General features: G+C 52.2%; 5 protein-coding genes across 5 annotated transcripts; 3 read left to right on the forward strand and 2 right to left on the reverse strand.

Annotated features, from left to right (window-relative positions):
* Positions 1-2,440: 2,440 nt before the first annotated feature.
* Positions 2,441-4,622, forward strand: chs3 (putative chitin synthase activator (Chs3); the record flags this gene model as incomplete). Its single annotated transcript, XM_056622503.1, has 3 exons — positions 2,441-3,775; positions 3,801-4,284; positions 4,339-4,622. 3 exons carry the CDS (start codon positions 2,441-2,443, stop codon positions 4,620-4,622), a joined length of 2,103 nt encoding a protein of 700 aa, XP_056469919.1.
* A 1,606-nt stretch (positions 4,623-6,228) lies between these two features.
* N7532_010013 (uncharacterized protein) lies at positions 6,229-7,092 on the forward strand (the record flags this gene model as incomplete). Its single annotated transcript, XM_056622504.1, has 2 exons — positions 6,229-6,277; positions 6,323-7,092. 2 exons carry the CDS (start codon positions 6,229-6,231, stop codon positions 7,090-7,092), a joined length of 819 nt encoding a protein of 272 aa, XP_056469920.1.
* Positions 7,093-7,338: 246 nt separating this feature from the next.
* On the reverse strand, positions 7,339-9,037 carry N7532_010014 (histidine phosphatase family protein; the record flags this gene model as incomplete). The annotated part of the gene is made up of 5 exons (XM_056622505.1): positions 7,339-7,723; positions 7,787-7,965; positions 8,208-8,320; positions 8,382-8,407; positions 8,466-9,037. The coding sequence occupies 5 exons, from the start codon at positions 9,035-9,037 to the stop codon at positions 7,339-7,341; spliced, it is 1,275 nt and encodes a 424-aa protein (XP_056469921.1).
* A 647-nt stretch (positions 9,038-9,684) lies between these two features.
* On the reverse strand, positions 9,685-10,553 carry N7532_010015 (uncharacterized protein; the record flags this gene model as incomplete). Its single annotated transcript, XM_056622506.1, has 2 exons — positions 9,685-10,219; positions 10,273-10,553. The coding sequence occupies 2 exons, from the start codon at positions 10,551-10,553 to the stop codon at positions 9,685-9,687; spliced, it is 816 nt and encodes a 271-aa protein (XP_056469922.1).
* A 2,406-nt stretch (positions 10,554-12,959) lies between these two features.
* On the forward strand, positions 12,960-14,851 carry N7532_010016 (Zn(II)2Cys6 transcription factor; the record flags this gene model as incomplete). Its single annotated transcript, XM_056622507.1, has 3 exons — positions 12,960-13,694; positions 13,742-13,885; positions 13,937-14,851. The coding sequence occupies 3 exons, from the start codon at positions 12,960-12,962 to the stop codon at positions 14,849-14,851; spliced, it is 1,794 nt and encodes a 597-aa protein (XP_056469923.1).
* Positions 14,852-14,949: the final 98 nt, after the last annotated feature.

A 14,949-nucleotide genomic window follows, 5' to 3' on the forward strand; every position in this document is an offset into this window, starting at 1 on the left:
CTGGGGCTTATGCACCCGTTGCACAAAGTGCTTGCACTGGATTTACCCTAATGAATCGCCTGGGTCCCCCCAGCACTACATCAAAGCTCAACCCTGTCGGCTCGGACTCCACAATTTGGTGCTTCGTGCCCTGTAAGCAGATTCGCCTTCCATTCGACTTCGCACCACAGCGAGATGGTGTGGTGGGCACACAGATCTGGTGCAATGTCGACCTAATTCTGCCGCGTCGGGCAGCCGTCCGAGACCTTCCTGTGCAGTTGAATGCCGGTCGCATACCTCGTAATCTGGCATATTCTGACGATCGGATATATTGGACAATACCGCCCGGTGAAAACTGGGAAGGTGCTGTAGAGGGGTGATTATTGATGTGGTCGGATGCACGCCTTGCCGCAATGAAATCTTCATGCACTCCCGATCGTGATGGCGATCATAGGCGTTCGTGGGCGCTTTTGAGAGCTATCACCCGCAGGTTACTCGGCCCAGCATGCGGCTAGCCCTACGCTATCATCACTTATAAGAATATCCCTGCGAGGGTGAATCTGGGGCATGCCCCTGTGCTCGCACCCACGATGGGATCGGCAGCGGGAGGGCGATCACCGCAGCCATGCCCCAGTCCTGATCTCCCGTTGAACGTGAGATGGTGCCGCTATGCACTGGATGCTGTCTGCTCGCCGTCACCGACAAGTGCCTGGATGTATCAGACGCCTCGCCAGCTTGGCTCGCTCGGTTGTGAAACCAGCCGTCTTCGCATCCAAAAGATGGCAAAGGGGCATCCCTTCGTGTCAGATACACTGCGTCGCCGCTCCCGCATGCTACGGACGCCCACGCCCACGTTGCAGGCTCGGAGTGCAGCGCAGCGAGGAGTATGTGCATAGATGGACCCATAGAGCAGGGACTATTTCTGGCCTCGACCAACTGTCGTCATCTGCAACCACTTATATCGGTGAAAGTGCCACTGGCAAGATCTAGCCAAATGCCGAAAATACCAAGAGCTCGGCGCATCGGGCTTGGGACCTTGGATCTGGTGATTTGGCACATACGCAGCCCAGCAAGGAGGCCATCGAGGCCCGTGGTTCGGGCCGTGCGAGACCACCACTCCAAGGACCGCCGCAACGACAAAGTCAATTCCTGGAATTAAACAAAGACATAATAAACATCTATTATTGATGGTCTCCTGTGTTGCCCCTGTGGGAGTGCGGTTGTGTGATATATTGTCATCTCGGCGGCAATGGCCGAAAGCCCCCCACTTGGCCAGATCTCCGTCAGATGTCAGTTGTGGGCAGTGCTCGCAAATCTGATGCCGTGATTCAAATGCTGCCACGCACACGGGATGCTGGTCCGACAATATCAGGGCCTAAAATGCGGGCGATCCTCATCAACCAGACAGCGTGAGTGTAGCCTGCGGTTAGTGTCTAGCGGGATGCACTCGAATCCCCGTTGCGACTAGCACACTTTTCACTACGAGACTTCCGGCAGCAACTAAAGTTGTGCCCCAGCATCGACTCCACCGAACGATCCGGGATCCACTGGGGATTGAGGGCCGCAAGGCGTGGATCAGAGGCTCGGCGAGTCAGCGAGTCAGCGGGTTGGACCGTGGCAGCGAGACGAGACCAGACACTGTCCAGCACCTCATCGGAAGCTCGAGTCGAGCTGAAAATAACGGAAAAGATCCGAATATGCCTCACAGTACGAGCGATCCGCGGGACAGTGACAATGGACCCCGAGTCCCATCTGCTGCACTCCGCGTGTTTGGTGGAGACGGGACAAGTCGTGCGCTAGGCACTTCTTGCGACAGGCCTTCAGCCCCGAGTTATACGAGAAAAGAAAGGGCTAAGACTGCAGGAGCCCGGCGGTAAGTGCAGAACGCTCTTCGTCGGTGCCTTCAGCTTGTTTGTTCCGTAGGGTGGTACCTCCATGAGGCCCGTCGGTCTGTAGTGAGGCACTGTCATTTGTAGGGTATTAATAGAAATGAATAGTCTCCGAGTCCCGTGATGGGTGCGCGTTCGCCACCAAGCAATCAAAGTAAAAGTGATCGAGGCGCAAACTAGCGAGAGTGGGGAGTGGCCAGCAGAGAAGAGGGAATCGTGGTGGGTTTCTGTGCTGGCTGAAACACACCCCCTCGCTTCTTCCACTTTCTACCTCCGCCTCCGCATCGCCCGCAACTCACACTTCTTCGCCCACGCTCGCTCATCTCGCCCTCTCTGCTTGTTGTCGCCTCGCATCGCTCTGCAAATAAATTCACCACCTCTCCACACTGGGGCTACCCGAACACGACTCGACCAGCTGATTGGAACGGACTGCTGCTCCATACGAGCCGAGGAGAAAGTGATCGACAAGGGCCCTTTTTATCTCCATGTCTCCGCAATAAAACGCTCGCTTTTCGTTCTACACCACCACGCTCGTTTCGCCGTTGTGATTGCCCGCATCTTTCGCCAGAGTCATGGCCTCGCCTCTGGCAACCGAATACCCATCCATCCCCACTCCTCCGCCAGCTTATCTCCGATCTTCACCTCCTTTCCCCTCACAGCATTCCACCCCTCGCTCGCCCCAGAGCTTGAACATTGCGCGGAAGTCCGTACCGGCCGGAGACTCAGAAGAGACTCCAGTGATTCAGGAGTCGCCCAGGTCGCCCGTCAAGATCGATCATAGCGCGCAGCTCCCGCCAGCATCCAGTGCGCAGATCGAGCAGCTGCACAATGGACCCCCAACGCCGCAGCTAGAATTGCCCGAGTTCGCGGGCATGTCAATCGAAGGTCCAGCGCAGCCTGAGCAGTCATGGAACCCAGCGTACCCACCACGCAGGGAGTCAGCGCAAGCGTCGCAATACCAGACCGCTCGCCAGCACCCGTATGGTCACACCCCCGCTAGCAGCGGGTCTTGGTCAGTCATTGAGCCACATGGGGAAGACAATGGTTCCGAGAATCGAAAGCACAGCACGGCCTCACTCGAGCGAGGAGACCTGAGCCACAATAACTCCTCCCGCGGCAGCTCGGAAAGCGTGGCGCAAACTGTGGACAGCTTTGAGCCCTTGACCTATCACCACCAACGGTTGGAACAACAGAGCCAGCAAGCCAAGCGCCAATCGACACCGGGGATGGTTCTGCCAGATTACCCATCAAGTTCGACTGATAAACTTGCCGCCAGGCGCTCAAGAATTGCACGACCGCTCTCCAACTACTCAAATGCATCCGACCTGGCAGTGGGAGGGCATCGACGCAACCTTTCAGCTTCGCCATATCTGCACGGCCGATCTTCCTCAAGGAATTCTACGGCGTCCCCCGATAATCGCTCCTCTTCTTTCCTCGATCTCCTCAACACCTCATACCCGCAACCCGGCCCAACGGTGCCCAAGCACGACAATGTCTATCTCCGGGGCCTAGTAGGGAACAATGCATCTTTGCTCAGCCATAGAGAGACCTTCGAGGCGTACCTCAAAAATCTGGAAAGAACCAACGACCCGGCAGTGCAATACGAGTTCGCTATTTTCATGATCAACTCCATGCGCGACATGCCTTCCGTAGACCTCGATGATTCCACCTCCATAACTCGCAGTCGGCTAATGCGCGAGTCCAAAGCAATCCTCACACGTCTCTCAGAACGCAGCTACCCTTTCGCCCAATATTATCTAGCCGATGGCTACGCATCCGGACTCTTCAACAAGGGCAAAGAGGACTACGGTCGGGCATTCCCCCTTTTCGTCTCGGCAGGAAAACACGGCCACATCGAGGCCTGCTATCGTGCGGCCTTGTGCTACGAATTCGGCTGGGGCTGTCGCGTGGAAGGCGGTCGCGCAGAAAAAGTTCTACCGGCAAGCCGCATCAAAAAACCACCCCGGCGCTATGCTCCGCATGGCCAACGCCTGCCTGGCCGGCGACATGGGACTCGGAAAGAGGTATCGAGAGGGAATCAAGTGGATGAAGCGGGCCACCGAGACTGCAGATGCACAGTACCCTTCAGCGCCGTACGAATTGGGTCTAATGCATGAGACTGGCTACGGCGACGACGTTTTTATCGACGAGTCATATGCTGCACAGCTATTCACCAAAGCTGCTGAATTGGGCCACACGGAGGCAGCGTACCGACTTGGAGATGCCTACGAACACGGAAGGCTCAATTGCCCCCGCGACCCAGCTCTCAGCATTCATTTCTATACCATTGCCGCACAGGGAGGCCACCCTCTTGCCATGATGGCCCTCTGCGCCTGGTACCTTGTGGGCGCAGAACCGGTCTTGGAAAAGGATGAGAACGAGGCGTACGAATGGGCCGCGAAGGCGGCTGGTCTCGGTAAATAAATTCCGATTTCTGCAGCATTTTGAAACTCAATCTAATTTTTTACAGGTCTCGCAAAAGCTCAATATGCCGTCGGCTACTTCACCGAAATGGGCATCGGATGCCGCCGAGATCCCCTCGAAGCCAACGTCTGGTACGTCAAGGCCGCCGACCAGGGCGACGAGCGAGCAAAGTACCGCATTGCCGCGATCCGCGCCGCCGCCGATGGCGCGAATCCGGCCCACGCGGCTAGACACGGCCGCTTCAGAAAGAGCGACAAAGGACAGGGTAAGTCCAAATCCAGCCTCATTTCATTCTATGCCCACCTCTTTGAACGGGATACTGACAAATGATTCCCGAATAGAGGGCGATAAACCCAAACAGAAGCGTTTCATGATCTTTTGAATCACGCCCTCGTCTCATCTTGCATCAATCTTTCGTTTTTCGACACTATGAATGCATTTACACTCATGCTCGCGCCTCATATCATGATTCCCCCAGGTCCCAGCTCTGCATTTAATCATTTGATACTTTTTTATCCTTTGAATCTGTCTGAAAGGATCTGGCTTGTTCCCGATGCTTTATTTTAAGTATACTTTGTGCATAGTTTCCTGCATGTTGCGGCACTGGTGCGCCCAAGCGTCCGAGAGTTCTAGCCTCAGAATCTACTGGTGGCTTCAATTAATTATATTAGAATAGCAATGCTTTACTGCATTTTATGGACGTTCCATGTGGCTCGCATCATTTTTTTCGGTTTTTGTCATCGGGAGCCTTCTCTTGCAAATTCTCTTCTACTTAGGATAAGCCCTTGGGAGTTCATTAAACGGCTCATCTCGAATCGGCTCAGATAGCCTAGTCGGCCTTGTGCAGCATTGATTTGAGTCATGGAATTGTGGTATACTTTCTCCTGTTGCATCGGCAGACAGCTGTGGGGATTTGACTTCCCCGCACGGCTTAGCTAACAGCAAACCCCCACGAACATCTCAGGAATGTCTTCTCCACGACAGCATCATCTATGCTCATGCTGGCTGCAAGTCATTCCAGCACTTGACGGCGATGTCCCTGCTTTTACTTGAGCATGGAGAACAGAGGCGCAAGACGACTCCGCGCGTGGTGCGTCCGCAAAAGTCAGCGGTGCAAATGCTCAAAACTAACAGATATTGCCCAGCAATCGGTGTCGAGCCCGGCACTCCAGGTGTAGGTAAACTCATAAGCTCAGTTGAATACCGTGGGATAATATTGACATGGCTTAGGCGACGCAAGTGTCGACACACCATGTCGCAGTTGCAAGCGGGCCAATACCCCCTGTACAGGCCGCGGACAGACGGTTTTTCGAGTTCTGCTTGGTGATCCAAAGACGACTTTGGGAGTACGCATCTCTTCCTCGCCTGAAGCTACAGATCGACCTTCCGACTCATGCTCAGCTGGTCCGCGTGTGGCGGACTTTGTCGACCCTGCAGCTTTGAATGGGTATCAGAGGGATGGGGAATTCTCGCCTTCGCAGACTACCAACGCAACCACATATCTTGCTGCGAATTCTCGAAATCAGAGTGTACAAAACTCGCTCTCACCCCTGATACCTCATCCACAAGATACAAATGTGGCTCAATCGGGATCCTTGAAAAATCTACACGAGGCACAGCTTTTCAAATATTTCATTACGTACTTGTCCCTCTGGGTCCGTCAATACCTCAGCCCTTTTTGCAAAGCGATATCTGAACCAATTTGACCTAGTTCGACTACTGTGACCCTGGAAGGCAATTCTGCGCCTACATTTCCAGCAACGCATCAATAAATCCAACCCTCCTGAAAGCCGTCCTCGCCTGCTCCGCTCGGCACAAAAGCGCCAAAATCCCAAGCTACATTCGCATCGCAGAAGAATATCAACACGACTGCCTAGAAACACTGATTCCAGCCCTCAGCGAGAATCAAAACGGCAATCCCGACGGAATCAACGACATGCTCTTCGTCTCGGCATTATTATTCCGATTTCTAGAAGAGATGACCGGTACGTCCTCTTCAGCATATCAACAACCTATCTAACACCCAAAAGAACCCGCAGACAAAGAATGCAGATCTCACGTCATGTCGGCAGAACTCCTCCTCCGCATCTTAGACGACAACCTCTGCTCCTCCCTCCTAACAGACGCGGCCCTAATAGTCGTCCTCCGACAAGATATCTTCATCGCAAACCTAACACAGCGCCCCGTCGGCCCCCTCGCAAACCGCTGCAACATCGACCGATCCCTCACCCCAACCAGCGATGTAATGTGGGCCTACCGAATAATGTCACACGCCGCCGAAATTACAAACTTCGTCTACAGCGAAGAAAGCGACCGAAGCACGCCCACCTGGGACAAACTAATGGCGTACGCGAAGGATTGGGAAAACTGCCGTCCGAACTCGTTTACACCTCTTTTCCAGTCACAGACGGCTCCGCCCACATTTCCCAACCCAGTTTTCGCGAGTGATTGCCATGTTGCGGGACACCAGTACCTGGGACTTTGTCGGATTCTCCTGCTGGCTTGTGACCCACATATACCCATGCTGGGGATGAATGGGATGCGGATGCTCCAGGAGCGGGATGAGAAGACTAGGGATTATGTGAGGGATATTTGTGGGACTGCAATGGCGAATTCGGAGTGTTTCCCTGCTGTTTCGACTGCGGGTTTGGTTATTGGGATGTGTGGGGAGATGTTTTCGGATCCCGAGGAGACGGGTGTGCTTTTGGAGTTGATTGCTGGGGCTGAAGGGCATCTTCGGTGGCATCATTTGAAGTCCAAGGAGAGTTTGCAGAGGTTTTGGGGGTTATCTGGGAGTTGAGGTAGATAGGATGGGGTGGGCTGAACATCATATTGCACACTTGATTTCGCATTTCGAGCTTTACAGTTAATGTGATTTAATAACGACACTGTGAAATGAAATACATAATGTATCACATTAAGCGCACCTTCCCTCTAGCCGTGACATCTTTTATGGATCATAACCTATTGATTAAATACATTCACAGTATGTTCGATGTCTTTAAGTATATACGTCGGCTTAGCAACACCGAAAGTCTCTCCATGTCTATTTCTTCGGCGGCTGTCCATTATCAGCAGAGATAGTGGCGTTGTAGGAGGCGAAACAGGCTTCCTCGTACTTTGCCTCCTTGGTGAGTTTAGGCACCTGGCGGAGGAAGCTCTTCACCGAACAGAAGCCGTTGACCGACTGGCAAGCCGATAGCCCATCAAGCGGAACAGGAGCATTATTCAGCGCCAGGCGGTTATAATGCTCAGTGCTCTTCGAGAAAAGATCCGGGTTTTTGTAGAGAAGGGACTGCAGATCGTGGAAAGAGGTGTTCTTAGGAAAAGTCCAGACTTCAGTGACCAGGCGAGCTCCGAAAGGAACCATATTTTTCAGTTTGAAGCCACGCGGTAGTGCGTGCGGAACTTTGGCCGGCATTTCGCACGGGCTATCCTTGAATTAGTCGACGCCAAGCGCAGTAAAAACGGGGACGATAACGTCATCATGGGACATATCGATGTAAAATGGCTGGTCCAAAGGGAAGTCCTTGGCGTTGTCGTCGTATGTCGAGTTGATGCTGCTGTCGCTGCTCTTGATCAACTTGTGCTCAAGGCGTGCCGCTAGCTCTTGCGCATAGCCGATGTCGAGGGCCCGTCCAGCTGGAGAGCCGAAACTGTACAGATCGTATAACTCCAGATCGAGGGAGTATTCGAAGTCGTGCCATTCGTGTTCAGTGAAAAGAGATCAGAAAGAAGAGCAACTGAGGGCAGCATATTCGTAAGGGCATAGGGTCATCATTCCGAGTACTTCGATAAGATTCAGTTTGAAATCTCGCGGGAGATATGCAGAGAAACGCTTCGTTGCAGCATCCGTGACAAGAAAAGGAACGAAAGGCAAGATTTGCTGTTCCCGAGTTTCCAAGGTGCTCTCACCTTGAGACAGCTTGAGGATGAGAGGGTGTCATTGTACTCGGTCTTCTCAGGCATAATAATGTGGTCATATTCCGGCAATGAGCTGTTGGCACCGGTATTGCTGAAGAAACCGCCTATAGAGAAGTATTGTTAGTCTGTGGCTCTTGTATCGACTGCGTGAAAATGTAGACTCACTCAGCCTCCAGCGTGCGTTCTGCAAGCTTCGAGGGTAATCAGTGGTGCGGAATGTAGGCCTTGAACGAGTCTTTCCATCCGCACAAAGAACCATTCCAGTTAGCCTGAGCCCGAGCAACATCGTAAAAATGTCGACCAGAACTCTGCCCCAACTGCAGCTTCAGTGGCCGCGCCTGCGGGAACAAGAGTGTCTTCGCGCAGCAAACCTCCCACTCGTTCAAGGACGCGAGCGTTCCTGGGCCGATCTCGGCATGCGGGTGTTTTGTGGTATAATTCTTTGAAGCACTGACAAATGTTGCGATGTACAAGAAATCCGAGGAAACGGGGTACCGTTGCGCGTGGCGGTGGAGAACGTGCACCTGGGACAGCTCACAGCCCCGTGGGGGACCCCTTTGGCAGGCCAAGCCCGTCAGTATCTGAGTAAGGGCTGAGTTTACCCCGGCTTTTTGCCATGTCGAATCCGGAGGGGAAGGAGTGCCGGTTGGTGCAGCTGCCGAGCTGGAAGTCGCGGTTGATGACCAAGGCAAGGCCGCGCTGCCGGCTGCAAGGGCGAGCATGAGAGCTCCGAAGTGTTGATTGTTGACATTGTGGCGAGTTGAGGGACAGCCGAATCCCAAAAAGTGTTTTCGGTAGAAGGTAAACGTAATGGTGCGCATCGGCTGCATTTATACCACTGAGACACTCACTTGCGGGGAAAAACTGAGCATCCAGGATTGAAGAGCAATATATTGGGGTCTATTTTACAACAGCTGAACAGAGACGGAGTGACAGGGCGTCGATCCTACAGCATAGCCGAATGGTCGCAAAGCAGACCAGATTCGACCATGATCGGCGGAAGCGAAGACTAACACAAACTGATCCACTTCTACGCCGGCGTGAGCTCCTTATATCATTCTGATTGGATACGCCTGTACAGGAGATCTGGCCCCCAAATATATGGGGATTGGGGGCCAGATGAACGCGCGGTTACTTTACTTGTGGCTTGAATGACGGCATTGACCGCCAGTGCTGTTGGGATGAAAGAGCTAAGCGGGAACCAAGAACTTTTTCATCGCAGCCTCAGCCTGACCATAGAGTTAAGCTACTAACCAAGCTACCAAGTTTTGCTTTTTGCTGATTTAAAGATGCTCGTGACATAGAACTGTGAAATTGTGTCATTTTTTAACAATATGAAATCCATCAGTCCTGAAAAATCGAAACGTAGCCCATGAATCTCCAGCAATATAGACAGGAGAGACCGTGAAATTAAATCTAAAAATGCTCCACCAAAGCAGCAACTATACTATACCCCCGGTTTCTAATCTTAACGATAGGGCGCGTATTGGCTCTGCTGCGCAAGCAGCTCCCGAGCCTCAACTTCCTGGTCAGGAACCTCCTTCCACTCCTTTCTTTCGTTTTCACGGATATGCAAAGTAAAGCCAATAGCCAGGCAAGTAAAGACGACGACGATCTCGTCAAGCACGGACAGAACCAACTTGACAGTGTTGTTTCCACCGACCGGGCTGAAAGTGCTGTTGTCAAGGAACCAGACCAGCATCGCGTAGACAGTTCGCACAAGCAGGAATGGGGCGGAGACGCCGACAGCAGCCAGGTTTCGGTTCTCGCCCTTGGCGATGGTGGAGCGTTGGAGGAAGAGTAGTCCGAGACCGGCAATCAGGACGAACCAGCAAAAAAGGTACAGGATCATGCCGACCTTGACCTCGACGTTGGGCTCGATGGTATCTCCCTTCATGTGCCAGGAAATTCCGGTAACAGTCAATGCCAGAGCAACCATAGTGACGATACGGAAGAGCCGCAGCGGGAGAGGAGGAATGGTGGGGCGAGGCATGGACTCGTTACTGCGGTTGGTAAGAATATATTCACTTCGCGGGAGCTGTATTTGGAGACTTACGCTCTGGAGAGCATGCCGGAACATGTCATGAGAAGTGGTGACAGTCCAACGGAGCTGCAAATCGCAGCTGCGATATAAACTCCCTTAGACGGATAGTTGATGGTAACCAGTTCGCATACCGCGCCGACGATACGGACTAGGCCGAAGATGACAAGGAAAATGAAACCACCAGAGGTACGTATACCATGGCGGAAGACCAAGAAAGCAGCAACGAAGAAGGCGGGCAGGTAGGCGATCAATTCAAGAACGGCGATGCCGTCGCTGTAGTTGAATTTACCCATGGATGATAGGCTTGGCTTGGGTTGGCTTGATCATAAAAGGTAGGCAGTTCGGAGCTTGAGGATACCAAGAGATTCCCTTGGCCACTTATATACCTGTTGCGACAGCCCTATACACTGTCTGTTATGACGTGAGAGCATAAAAATAGAGCAGTTAAACAAGCCCCTACGCCAGGTGCGCGGTGATTGGCTCGCACACCTGGCTCAAATTAGGTTTAGCGGCCCCAACCCACAGCCAAGCTTTCTTCCCACTTATCCATTTTGACTAGCATCTTGCGCTCTTTGACAGTTCCCTTAGTCGACAGCCCGCGACAGAGACTGAAACCGGAAGCCATTTCAACCCGCTTAGGGCTGCCCCTGTGAGATATTGTGGTTGCTTCTCATCTCCCAGCCACCTATGTCCCGGGGTGTTGGTTGGTAGCTTTGGTCGCATGTGTTTGGGCCCCAAATCTTATTCTGCTGCATCTTGATTACCACTTTTGTACTAGTAACGGTACTGCATTTAAGTTACCTTTTAGGTAGGTTCAACCCAATTTGGGGGGTGAGTGTCGGGCGTATATCTCAGCTGCGCGTGGAGGCTGGTCCTCCGTGCATCTAGATCGATACACACTGACATCAGACCACATCAGCTCAATTTCCGTATACAGAAAGGTTCCATATGCAAAAGATCTTGCGATGGGGTTTCCCCAGGGGCTCGTGCTTGTGAGGTATAGGGCTGTGGTAAGGCAGTGCGGCTTTTGCTTGAATGAGGCTTAGAAAAGCTAGTGTTTATTTGGCCCCCCACCGGAACAATGTGAAACTTGGGACAACGCTGATCACTTGCATGAGCTTGGCCTCGGACTTGAACAACTCATAATGAGTCAGCCACTGAGGCCGTTTATGCAAATTGGCACTTCACAGGTGGATCCTTGTCATTGTGATGCGAGCCTCGAGCCTCACGGGTTTAGCTCGAGCCCTCGGAAAGCCACGGGTGTCTTTTTGGGATATGCGATCTGAAGGGTTACCCGATATTCTCCTTCAAATTTGGGCGTCGGAGTGTACAGGGACTCTGTCAGGGCTACTTCTAATAGATCCTAGTAATGGCCGAGAATTGGCTACACTAGTGCAGTATTACCGACCAATTCATGCCGCGATTCTTGTCCGAAATCTCGCAATTGGTGTCAACAGATGATACTCCAACTTTTTCTGTCCGCATACACTATATTCTTACATTGTTCGAACCATGTCGTATTTCGGTACACAAATCGATTCAGCTGCCATGTATCGTTAATAGATCTAACGTTCAAATTGTTATCAAGCAAATGGGTCCAGAAGGCATGTTAGAAAGCTTGGCATGCTTTCTAAAACTGGAAACACAGAGGGCGCTGGTAGGGAAGATGACGTCAAATTGCTTGAAGATGCAGTCTACTACATGACACCTTATTGGAAATTTTCACAGCCTCGGCGGTATATGCACCCCATTAATATATGAGTGTCTCCCCCCGGGAGAGGGCGGCGTACAGCCGATTAAGGATGCTCTCCATCTCCGGGGGGCAATCACCTCGATTACCTTATCCAAAGAGATAAACGAGGACGAAATCAATCAGCGGATGCCGGAGTATCAAGCGAAGATCCTTCAAATAGGTGGAGACGCGGTTCGATGCTGTGGAAAACAAGTGCGATGACTCCTTGGGGCGGCGGGGGCCGTTTGGGGCACGTGGGGCTTTTTCCTTCCTCTGCAGGAAGTGTCTTTGAATGAAATTCTATCAGCCACAAAACATAGAATGAACGACTGTTGATCGTCAAGAAGGGCAATCACAAAGGCCATCATCTGGCCTCTTTCTAAATAAGGAGCATTGGGATGCTCCAGACACCCTCGGTCCCCTGGACTATCCCACTTAATACTGTTCCTGCTTTGGCGAACCGAATGGGGCCCAGGCGTTTCGTACTCTATTTATCGTCTCCTGCGTGAGAACCTTGCCGGTTTTTAAGTTATAATTAGTCAGCTTTCCAGTATTTCCAGGGACAAATAGTTTTATGAGTCCAACTAGGTATAACGAATGCTCTTGTCAACCCACTTCGCGGCGTCATGGCTGCAGAGACGGTGTGGGGAGTGCTTATCGAATTTGTCGGAAAACGCCCTTGAAAATCCCACCGTCCCCCGAGGGTTGCATCTTACTCCGCTGACCCAATAAAATGGGGAAATGTTTCTGCAGCACCTATTAGGAATGCGGTTAGTGTGTCCGAGGCTGTGCTGGGTGTTGTTATTCTTGTGGTTGTTTGGGGGCCGCCCGTTCGACGCTAAGCTTCCAGCCCGCACCACACGAACGTCACCTTCCCACCTTCAGCCTTAAGAGCATCTCGCCCCTGGAACTGCCGCCGTCCACGCTTAGGCTCACTTCAATACCCCCAGGAGGTCTTTCGCGCATCATGGGTTATCATGGGAAACCAAGCAAAGGCTGCGGCATGTGCCGCCAACGCAAGATACGCTGCGACGAAGCCCGACCGGCCTGCGCTCAATGTATTCGAACCAACCGACAATGTCCAGGCTATCGAGATCAGCTCGAGCTGATCTTTCGTGACGTAACGGCTCATGTCGCGAGAAAGGCCATCACATCCAGCTCCGCGTCCTCATCGTCGGCATCGGCCGCATCTGCGCCGGACCCTCATAAACGCCAAGCCCCACCACATTCATCTCGCTACTTCAAACATGGCCGAAATATGGCACCGTCGATTTCCAGCTCCGGTACTTCTTTTGCCGACTCCATTGTTGACTTCAACTCTGACCCGAACGACCGAGTTCCTATGTATCAATTCAGACCGAGCCCGGTGATTATGAGTCCCTCTCGGGGCCTTTCAAAACAAGAAGCGATATGTTTCTTCCTCCAGTCCCATGCAATTCCGGGGAGTCATTTGATGGCGGATAATTTGACCAAGTTCCTCATGGAGCCGGGTGGTTCCTTGGGTCAGCAAGCGATACAATCCAGTGTTGTGGCTGTAGCGAGTGCCATGCTTTCGCGGGTCCGCAAGGAGCCCTCATTAAGACAGACTGCTCGTTTAGAATATGGCAATTCGCTGAGGTTGATCAACGGGGCGCTGGCGGACCCTGTTGAGTCCAAGACAAATCAAGCTCTGGGTGCAGTTATTCTAATGGCGCTTTATGAAGTGAGTTACCCTCAGTCAAGGCAATAAACCTGTACTAATCCGACTAGGTCGTTGTATCGAGAGCTCCGCAAGGTATCGAAGGCTGGACAAACCATATCTCGGGAGCTGCAGCCCTCCTTGAGCATCGAGGCTTTACCCAGATGACAAGTGAGGTGGGCGTGCGATTATTCCTTCATCTTAGATATCAGATTGTACGTGTCGTCAACCCCCAGCTCCAATTATGATTTTAACAAAAAAAGTAGATCAACAGCTGTCTCCAGCGTGACGTCCGAGTCCCCACAAATCTACTAGAAAGCTCCAAACTCGATCTCTTCCCCCAACTCAAGGAAATTCTCGGCAACAAACTCATTCTGATCATCGGCCACCTCTCAAACCTACGGGCAGATATTCATGCAAAAGTATACAAAGACCCTCAGCAGGTTCTGAGCGCAGCCTATACCATCGAAGCAGACCTCATCGCCTGGCTAGCTGCTTTACCGCCAGATTTCACATACAGCAACCACACATTAATGCCAATGGACCGTACCTTTGCGCGCCGCTGTCGCGGAATCCGACCATACAATAACGTATACCACGGTTACCCGGATATCTGGGCCCCAAGCTGCTGGAATCACTACCGTGTCGCACGGATACTGGTCAGCGAGATCATTCTCTCACATGTCCACAAACTCTCCGAAAGCTCGCCTATGGCCTCATTATCTGAGGACTTCCGCTCTTACTGCAATACACTACGCTCATCAATTACGAGACTCGGCCTCGATATTTGCCGCAGTGTTCCCTTCCATTTTGGCGCTTGCAATTCAGAAATGGTTACCGAAATACCCATGCTGCCGTCCGACAGTTACCTAGGTGGACTGATGCTACTCTGGCCCCTATTCATTGCCGGTATGGTGCAGGGACCAAAACACCCGCAACGTCTGTGGGTGAGGGAGTGCCTAGATGTAATAGGTCATACTATGGGTATTGACCAGGCGCTTGCTATCAAAGATCTGCTAGCCGTCGACCCGGGCATGTTCCATTCCGTTGAAAAATACGGCGAAGCGGCTGATCCGTCTACTGGGTCGCCGGATGTTCTTTCTATTTCGATTTTCCATGTGCCATACTATGAGCTCCCGGGGATAAAAGAGTATCGTGAGATTCGTGCCTCGTCAGCTTAATCTGATTGCAAAACGTTGGCTTTTTCTGTTCATTTCCATCGTGCTTTCCTACTATCCCGGTCTCTGGTCAGAACAAGGTATGCCATTATACATCTTGG

Source organism: Penicillium argentinense (genome assembly GCF_028826775.1).
Source record: "Penicillium argentinense strain IBT 30761 chromosome Unknown utg000010l_segment0_segment0, whole genome shotgun sequence".
In the NCBI taxonomy this organism is placed as follows: Eukaryota; Fungi; Ascomycota; class Eurotiomycetes; order Eurotiales; family Aspergillaceae; genus Penicillium; species Penicillium argentinense.